This window comes from Fragaria vesca, linkage group LG3, assembly GCF_000184155.1.
Source record: "Fragaria vesca subsp. vesca linkage group LG3, FraVesHawaii_1.0, whole genome shotgun sequence".
Taxonomy (NCBI): Eukaryota; Viridiplantae; Streptophyta; class Magnoliopsida; order Rosales; family Rosaceae; genus Fragaria; species Fragaria vesca.
This window is the reverse complement of record NC_020493.1, coordinates 19,209,974-19,219,898: the sequence shown is the minus strand read 5'-3', so window position 1 is coordinate 19,219,898 and position 9,925 is coordinate 19,209,974. Positions and strand designations below refer to the sequence as shown.

The 9,925-nt window shown below is 40.0% G+C and overlaps 1 protein-coding gene across 1 annotated transcript in view; it reads right to left on the bottom strand.

Moving 5' to 3' along the window:
* Window positions 1-9,925, bottom strand: part of LOC101313785 (F-box/LRR-repeat protein At3g59200-like) — a 22,916-nt gene that overhangs the window by 11,271 nt on the left and 1,720 nt on the right. Inside the window, 1 exon segment of the mRNA XM_004295936.1 lies at window positions 9,264-9,334. Coding sequence (XP_004295984.1) covers window positions 9,264-9,334 — 71 coding nt within the window.

Below are 9,925 nucleotides of genomic sequence, written 5' to 3'. Positions count from 1 at the left end.
GCCAGGGAACATCCAGAGGTCAACCCGTACGTCTATACGTACGAGAAGGCATATCTTGACTCCCAGGAGGATATTGTAAGTCATTTTACGTTTTTAAATTTTAAATTTTAAATTTATATATATGTGAAAATGTTAATTAATTATTTTTTTTCTATCCAATTAGGCGAAGGTGAGGGAGGCTAGTGACGAGGTGATGAGTGCTATAGTGAGGGAGACATGGCCGGACACGCAGGAGGAAGAGATGTCCGAAGCCATGTCCCGGATCGACACTTCGGATCCGACGATTGGGGCGAGGATCATGGGCACAGCCTTCCCACCGAGAGCAAACAACTTCTACTGCCGGGGTCTAGGAAAGAAAGGCGAGGGGGTCCTGAAGACCACTCCAGGATTTCAAAGAAAGGCAGCATCGACCAGCAGCATCGACCAGCAGCAGGACCACGTCCACGATCACCAGGACGACTCAGCTAGAGTCGGAAGTTCAGAGACTACGAGAACAGCAAGCTGCTCAGGAAGCCTATAATGCCTCGCAGGCAGCCTATAATGCCTCGCAGGCAGCCTATAATGCTGCGCAAGCAGCCTATGTTGCCGAGATACATGCCATCCAGCAGGCCCAGCAGCAGCAGATGTTCCAGTACATGCAGGACTTTACAGCTGCCCAGCTTCAGGGACTTCCGCCTCCGCCCATGCCTCCGCCCATGCCGCTACCCCAGCCGCCGCAACCTCCGCCGCAACCTCCGCAGCAACAGCCAACCCCAGAAGCGGATATTAATTTAGACGATTTAGATTTTATGTAGTTGATGAATTATATACTTTTATGTGCTTGTTGGTTATATGGAATATGGAATTGTTTTGGTATATTTTTGCAGCTTGCTTGGAATGGTAATTCAGAAATTCGGGGTTTTTTTTTTTACTGGAAAGGACTTATAGCCGACGAAAAAAGCTTTAATTCGTCGGCTAAAGTTTTTTTATTTTTTTTTAAAAATAACTTTTAGCCGACGAAATATTCTCTAATTCGTCGGCTAAATACCTATAAAGCCGACGAAATATACTATATTTCGTCGGCCATAGATTTTTTTATTTTTTATCGGCTAAAGTTTGGCAGATAACCGACGACAAAAAAGTCGTCGGCTAAAGTCCGGACTATAGCCGACGACTTTTACCTGTGTCGTCGGCTAAAGTCACCACAGACGAGCTTTTCCTGACGAAATCTTAGCCGACGAAAGGTCGTCGGCTAAGATCTTAGCCGACGAATTAAGCTGACAGGCCGACGAAAAATTTTCGTCGGCTAAAGTGCTTGTCCTGGTAGTGACAGATTCGTCCTACTTTACGAAAACGGCCATAACTCACTCAATATGATAGATATGATCCAATGGTTGGTGTCCCTGAAAAGTAGACACATAGATCTTTCCAATGGTACCAATTTCACCATTTTCCAGTGAGTGAGATTTTCCTGTAGGTCCTTTGGAAGTTGACCTACGAAACTTAGCAGATTCTGATTTCGCTTTTGATGTGTCTTTCTTATGAAGGGATAGAATAAGCCTCAACCATTCATACCATTAAGTATTGAAAAAGGAGTTACTGCCATTACATTGGCATTGCGTGGGCGCATAGCTACACTTAGCTTTACAACTTTTCATAGCGAATAAGATGTTAAGTTTTTCGTATTGTGTTGAGTACATTGATGCGTCTAATTGTACTTAGATGGGAACTCCATCTCTTAACACATATTTGTCATCTTGCTTTAGACAAAATAACGGATCTCTCTTTAGAGTAAAGACTTTGACTAATCATGGGAGTATATGTAGGCCTCATTTTCGTTAGAGCGCCTAAGCCGATTGATGAAAAATCATCATCAATACAGTCATCGAGTGTCTTATCGAGACCGTGTCTTCCCAAAATCTTTTTCTTCGGATGTTGATATATATTGGCATCTCTTGATCCATCAAGAGTCCATGTAAATCCGAAATGAACACGCAAAAGGCATAATTCATCATATCCCTTCCAAATCAAGTAGAGTCCATGTGCGTTCCAATACCTATAGCAAACGCGTGCTCCTGTGGTCTGGAGCCACTTGATTCGGGTGAATAAAGTCTACTCAAGACCTTCATGCATATCTCTGATCCTGTAGAGATGTTATTATGACCACATTCATAGGCTGCATGTTCAGTTATTCGGAAACTACCATACTGACAAAGTAGTGGAGTTCAATGACATTTATTACGAGAGCATATCTCATCGTAGTCGATCTCAGTGCGTGTTAGTGAGAGACCTTGCGCCATAAGGTGAGTTTAAGCTCTTGTTCTCACTACGCTGTCTAACAAAGGTATAGTTGATAGGGTTTAGCATGCGGTGTCGGCATTACCTGCCCAAGGACCTATCTCTTTGTTAATGTTGAATCGCATCTTTCCATTTGGCCAATCAACTAAGTTGATATCCATCAACAAAGGGTGGTTCGATAGTGGACTCATTATCCCACGTCCTCATGTACACTAGTGTAATATTTGTAGAGATCTCTATATGGATTGGATTTGACATTGAGGCGTCCCCCAACGATAATCACAATTCAGACTTCATGAGACGGATTTGAGTATCACTGATCAATGGATCAGATTGTGCCAAGCTCGCTTTCTTCCTAGTGCGAGAAAGTATCGAACCTAAGGGCCTCCCTCCTTTTAGGGAGCCACACGGCCTTGTGACACCAATTTTACCACTATATGGCGTCACTATATCACCATCCATGGTGATGGCATCAAGACCAACACCTTTTGGTCGCGCCATGTCCTCTTGATGGGACATCAATCCTTGTAGACATATTTGCAGCAAGTGATCTTGTCACTTTAACACTTTAAACATTTGGGATCAAGATGAGACTTAGTGGGGACAAACCACGAAAATTCACGTCGTTCCACTTGAACACTTATGTTCTTATCTCCCCCTAACGGCGGGAATATTGTCTCATCAAAGTGACAATCCGCAATATAGCGGTGAAAGAGATCGCCTGACAAGGTTTCTACATATGCGGATTATAGGTGGAGGTTCACATCCAACCTAAATACTTATTCATCTCAAATGACTCATCATTGTACGCAGTGGCAATGCGATTTGGCACCTAGAAATAACATCTAGCTGAGCTCAAGGATTGGAGATCCGTTTCAATCTTGTTTGAGCTAAAGGATTGCAATCCTGGTACACAGTCACGAGCTGTAGTACAAAAAATATTCAATGATGGTCGGTCGTAGATGAATAGTAAAGCTGCATGCAAATATTGCATAGCCCCAAGACGCAATAGAAAGATTGGTGCGCATCAATAATGTTCGAGCGACAAGCTAAAGTTGCTTGGTCGTAGCCTCAGTGAGACCGTATTACATGTGAACATGGGGTACATGACACTTCAACTTACATCCCGATAAACTTCTTTAAAGAATGGGTAGTGAGCCTGTAGAAGTATAAGCAGTATAAGCAGTAGATAATAGTGTAACACGTGACCAGTGTGTTAACACTTCAACCAACACCATAAAGCATAAAAAGGTGTCCGCAAGTTGGTTGTATCTATCTACATAGTTTGATGTAAGAATAGAACGTTCACTTTTGTGTTATTTAGCGTAGGAGGGTCTCACTCCTAATTTAGCTAAAGAATAGGCTTTCAAAACGAGCAATGAGCATTGCAGGGGGCAAATGCGACATCGAGGGAAGGCCGGTGTACCTCAATTGCTTGAGGAATTGACTGGACGATCTCCAGGAAGTTGGAGTCGTGTTCGGGTGACGTCAATGTCCCCCGGGTCACCACCATGCTTCTTGGTGATGCTAGATCTCAAATGTCTTCGTTTTGAGTGGAAGAATGGATGTCCATGAGAATTTCTCAAAATTTGGACCATTATATCTTTTCCAGGTTGACCAATTTGGTCAAATCAAAGCCTATATGAGTCGGTGTCCCAAATATCATGTTTGGCGACAACATGGGATTCGATTTTCAAATCGTAGTGACATACAGTCCACTAGATTGACTCATGAATTTCTCCAAGATGCGCTTCAGTCCGCATTCATGAGAAGGTATACACAAAAGAATTCTTGTTCATTCTCACAATGTGTTTTCAAATGAAAATTATTAGCAAGAATGTCTTTAAAGCTCAACATGGTTCGATTGCCTCTCACTGCATAGAGGGTATCTGTGACATTGATCATGGTGCCATGAGGCATCAAGATTCAAGCTAAACCGTGTCCCTGAATGACCGGTATGATTTAATCATTGTAGTCACAGGAGATTTACAAAGGCACAAAATCCAAAGATAGTTGCCAACCCTTTAGAATGTTGTGGATAATTCTACTATCTGCGAAGCACTCAATGTCTCGATAAGACATATCTACAAGAAGGAGTAGATAGGCGAGTTAATAGTTCCACTTGAACCATTTAGAAGGATTGAAAGAAGCTACGAAAAGCTGCAATCCCGAGAGTGCATAAAAATTTCCGCGCAGAATGACCTTTGCGCACTAAAACAGCCATAACTTCTTCGTTAAAATAGATATGGATGAACCGCAAAAAGGTCTGAAAACTAGAATCGTAGAGCTTTCCAATGATATAAAGCGCATTGTCTGGTTCACCCGGAGCTGTTCACAAAGCTCAAACGAAGTTGACTGTCCAGAAGAGACAGATTGCTGTTTTTCGCAGAACTGGCATGTGCGAAGCTGTGAAGCTTGCAGGTGGCGTGTAGGCTTTTGCCTTAGCCAAAAGTAACGTGTGTATGATCAAAACCAAGTCCTTTTGGTCGTTCTAAGGTCGTAAACTCCATAACTAGTTAGCAAAAGCTCCCTGACATGAACATAAACTAACTCAGAGGACCTAGAGGATTCGACCATGATCATAATTTTCCGGTTTTTATAAGTCTTCAACGTCTTTTGCAAGACGGCAATTGATTTAATAGCGTAGGAGGATCCAAAATCAAAAGCTTTCGATAACTCCAAGTCAGTATGACCAGACATGTCTGTGGATGGTCGGTAGTGCGAGGCACACTTGAAACCACTATCTCCTTAATTTCGGACAATTATAAGACATCACACTGAGCTTGGATGAGCCTAATTGAACAATTGATGATGGAAAATCCGCTATAGGGTAGAAGACTTAACCGAAAACACGTTGGCGATCCTTCTTGAGGATGCAAGGCCGTGCGTCATCTTCACTTGGAAGAGACCAAAACGGCACAATCTAACCATGTAGATTGTAAATATGCCATGTTTCTAAGAACGATGTAAAAATGTACATCTTGTTTGTAAATCAATACGAACCATAAGAGGAGAATAGTTTCATAACTTCGAAAAAATTCTCAAGGCATTCATTATTGCTAATGTGAGTACATCGAGGTCTCAATTAGAAGAAGGACGTCGATACAACGCCATATAGCTTGGAACGAAAATCAATGTCTAGCCGATGACGTCAAAGTCAGGGGTAGCTAAAGCAGGATCCGAATCCTCGAAATTTCGCGATCATGAGGATGACGTTCTTGTCCTCATATTGATTTTCCATACCTTTTTGTATGCATTCACAATTTGAAGGAGCTGGATAATCTTGAACCAATGATCCGAAGATCCACAACGGTTGCATTGTCATGAGCTGACGTGAGTAGTTTTGGCAAAATGGTGTCTAGACTGGGAGTGTCACTATTAGAGCCGGCGACACCTCCCCCTCTTTTCTAGACATCGGCACGACGTTTTTTGTCGTTGCCATGACCCATATTGTTGTCCCCACATTAGCGGATAATCCCAAATAAGTTTATCACATTCGCGTATATACAATTCTCGTTTGTATGATCAAAATCAAGTCTCGTTGGTAATTCCAAACCAACTTGGAGGACCTAGAGAACTTGATTATGATTAAATCCGCTAAAGATTATGGATCATGATGCCACAAAAGATCATCGACAATATGTAGTCAATTAAGGTGGTAAACAATCCATTTGACTAATAACTCAACAAGTAGAGTTATATGAACATTTCGAGAAACGCTCCATGAGTGCATTCCACAGTACTTTATGGTCATTACTTTTTGCACAAATTGCCATTGAAGGCTTTTGTCGATGTGGCGCGTCAAAGACTTTGAGCGCATGAGATGTGAAATCTCGGCATCTAGGCTTGTTAGCCTGGGGGTCAAAACATGTGGTTTAATCCTTTCCAATGAAAGGTTCCCCAGATACCAAGCAAAGATTTGTCGTAGGCATCGAGTATGTCAAAACTCAAAAGAGTAGAATGTTACATCGCTCTTGCATACGAAACCAAGTTGTTATGAGACTCGATAGAGGTCACAAACAATGCTTTTAATGGTTTGTCCTTCGGATTGATCATACACAATCCGGAAAAAGTCGCGAATTGATCAAACACAATTCGGAAAAGGCCTCGGATTGATCAAACACAATCCGGAGAAAGGTCGGGGTTGATCATACACAACCCGGACAAGGAAGCAAGAGTGATCAAACACACTCTTGACCCGCGAATAAAATTCCCGGATTTTTGGTACCTGCACACACAAAATCCCAAGCAAAGAATGGAGATGGAGAAGGGAGGAAAGGATTTTATCCTCCCCGAGTTATTGAACTTGGAAAAGTTTAAGGTTTCAATGCATACCTTTCTGGTTTCCTTGGAAGACGAGCAATCTTGAAATCTTTGGTTTCTAGAGACTGCCGAGAGGAGAAACAACGTTTCGCCTACTTATACTTCGAATTTGGGGCTGAAAATTTGACAGGAGGAGCAGCTCTGGATGGGGAAGCTTCTATCAAAATTTCAGGTTGATCGGAGCAAGGGAAGGTGGTGAACCGGTGGTCGGTAGCAGCAGCGGTCTGGAATCTTTCGACGGCCGGTTCGGAGACTTTCCGGCCGGTTCTCAGGGTGAGGCCGGCGGCGTTGGATCCGGGACGGAGAGAGCTTTCTGAGGATATGAAATTCCGGCTGAGGGCAGTCGGAATTTTGGTCAGAAATCGGGAAAAACAAGGCTGCCCGATTTTAGGGTTTGGAAAACAAATGGTGGGCTATTGGCTTTAGGGTTAGAACAAAGTGCATGATAACTTAATGAAGTATAAAGTGTATAGACAAAGAGATAGCAAAAGAATCATCATCTTATTCATTGATAGGTGCCTTTTATATAAGGAATTACACAATACCAATATGGTAAGGATATAAATACATAGATCTAATCTAACTACATATCCTATTGGCATAAGGCCAAGGCACACATAAAGAATATCTAGAAAAATACAAAATATCCTAGATCAATTGAAACTTTATTATTGGTTTTGTACATTATTTTTCTCCTACAAGTTTATTGAAATTTCTTCAGAATTAATAACGATAGTGTGACGATATCCGTACAAAAAATAAGTAAAAGACCGAAGGTATTAACAATTTATAAAGTTTTTCCTTTGTGTAGAAATAGAAAAATCAAGATCATTGACGTAAATTATAAACAAAAAAATCAAAACCATTAAATACCCTAATTATTACTTTTATTTAGCCAATTCAATTGAATAAACTATTAATTATATAAAATCCTATATAAAATAGTAGTTCTTTTTGTTTACACATTTTCTCTCTTTCTCTTTCTCTTTTATATCATGTCAAGTGGTAAGAGGTAGTTTAGATTGACGGGGGGTTCACACGTACAAAAAAGCTGCTAACATGACATTTCTATCACCCAAATCCATGTAAATTCAGCATCTGTCGGGACCCCACCGGATCTAAACACAGCTCCGCCCCTAGTTACAGGGTTCCAGAAATATAGCCTACTTGTGGAAGGATCAATCAAACCCATCCATGGTGTGGGAAGCATAGGGTCATGAGGTGCAACCCATATGATCGGCGGCTGCAATGTATACGAGAATGGTTCGACCATCTTTGGCTCCGAAACTAGGAACTGATGGGGATCACAGCAGGAGTAAAACAGCCAGTCCAAACCTAGAGGCTGGAGTAAGCAAAGCTTTATTTATAGCTAGGGCAAACTGTGTAACCGTGGGGAAGACGTCAACTCTTATGGGTTGGGCCGTATATGTTAAGTTCTAAGTTCTAAGCCCATGGTTGAAACCTATCAAAATAATTAAATAAATAAATATTGGTCACGGACTTAGGCTAGAGTTGCCCTTATTTTTTTCGATACATCAAAAGAAACAACAAACAAAAACACAAAGCCTCTAGTAACCCATCCCAACTGATCCCATAGTAAAATGGTTTTTAATTTACTACTGACCTAACAAGATAAGTTAGTTTAAGGATCCTTAGTTTAATCCCATGAGATGAAAGATTAGGCACGGACCAGTTGATTTAATTTAGCCATCTAGTCATGGATATGTAGACATTTGTAAACAAAACTATATGGTTTAAACATAGAAATCAATACAAGACTATATGGTTTAAACTTGGGGGAGGGGGAGTCAAACTTGGGATCTCTACCAGAAACCAATGGAGTTTAGAACAAATATATGTCAGTCGATTAAACAAAGAAGACTACGGACTTAGGTAGTGGCGGAGCCAAGATTTGTACCTAAAAAGGGTCCGAGTTTAACAAAGGATGATTGAACTTAAATTTATTTTATTTTTCTCTTTATGTTAAATGTATCGGTTTTGTACATTATTTTTTACCTACAAGCTTATTGAAACTTTATTATTGGTTTTGTACATTATTTTTCTCCTACAAGTTTATTGAATTTTATTCAGAATCAATAACGATAGTGTGACGATATCCGTACAAAAAATAAATAAAAGACCGAAGGTATTAACAATTTATAAAGTTTTTCCTTTGTGTAGAAATAGAAAAATCAAGATCATTGACGTAAATTATAAACAAAAAAATCAAAACCATTAAATACCCTAATTATTACTTTTATTTAGCCAATTCAATTGAATAAACTATTAATTATATAAAATCCTATATAAAATAGTAGTTCTTTTTGTTTACACATTTTATCTCTTTCCCTTTCTCTTTTATATCATGTCAAGTGGTAAGAGGTAGTTTAGATTGACAGGCGGGTTCACACGTACAAAAAAGCTGCTAACATAACATTTCTATCACCCAAATCCATGTAAATTCAGCATCTGTGGAAACTGTAAAGGGGGTCGGGATCCCACCGGATCTAAACACAGCTCCGCCCCTAGCCTTAGGAAATGATGATATGACCCCAAAGTTATATAACTAATCACAGTTCCGGAGATTAGGAAGGTTCATGAGAGAATGTAACAGAAAGTGGTACAAGCAATATGGTTGATAGAAGATATATTAGTAGAGTTACCGAGAGTTCAAGACAGACACAACTTCAGACTGTACAGCATATCTGAAACTGGGGACTGCTTGTCCAGATACCTACAAGGTCAAAAATTCCCACTGACATTATAAGTGTGACCATTAGTAACAGCTCAACATTTCTCAGTAACTTCATGATCAACTCAGAAGCAGGTGAGATATCACTTATCCTACCTGACTAGTCATGGAATGTATAAGTTTTTTGCCATTAAGATATATAAATGCAACAATATGTAAGCAACTATTAACATAAAAGAATCCAAAGAAACACAAAAATTGATTAAAACAGAAACATACAGATAATATAAATATCCAGTTTCATCAATGCTTTAACAAATTTTAATCTTTTACAACAAAAAAAACTGAACACAAATTTTGATTTACAAAAATCACATCTTGATAAACTCAATTTGACAACTCATCGCTCTATGAAACATCAAAAACTCCTTTTTCATCTCCTCAGCTTCAGTATACAGAAACCCAGTATAAAGTGTCAACTTATTCAAAACTTGACCAGAGTTTAACAAATACTTTGCCACACCCATCTCAACCCTTGATCCCTTGAATCCTTTAATTGTGATAGTCTTTATGTGAGATGACAAACATATAGGCACGGCCTCTGGTGGATTCCATGGAAGATCTGAATATTCA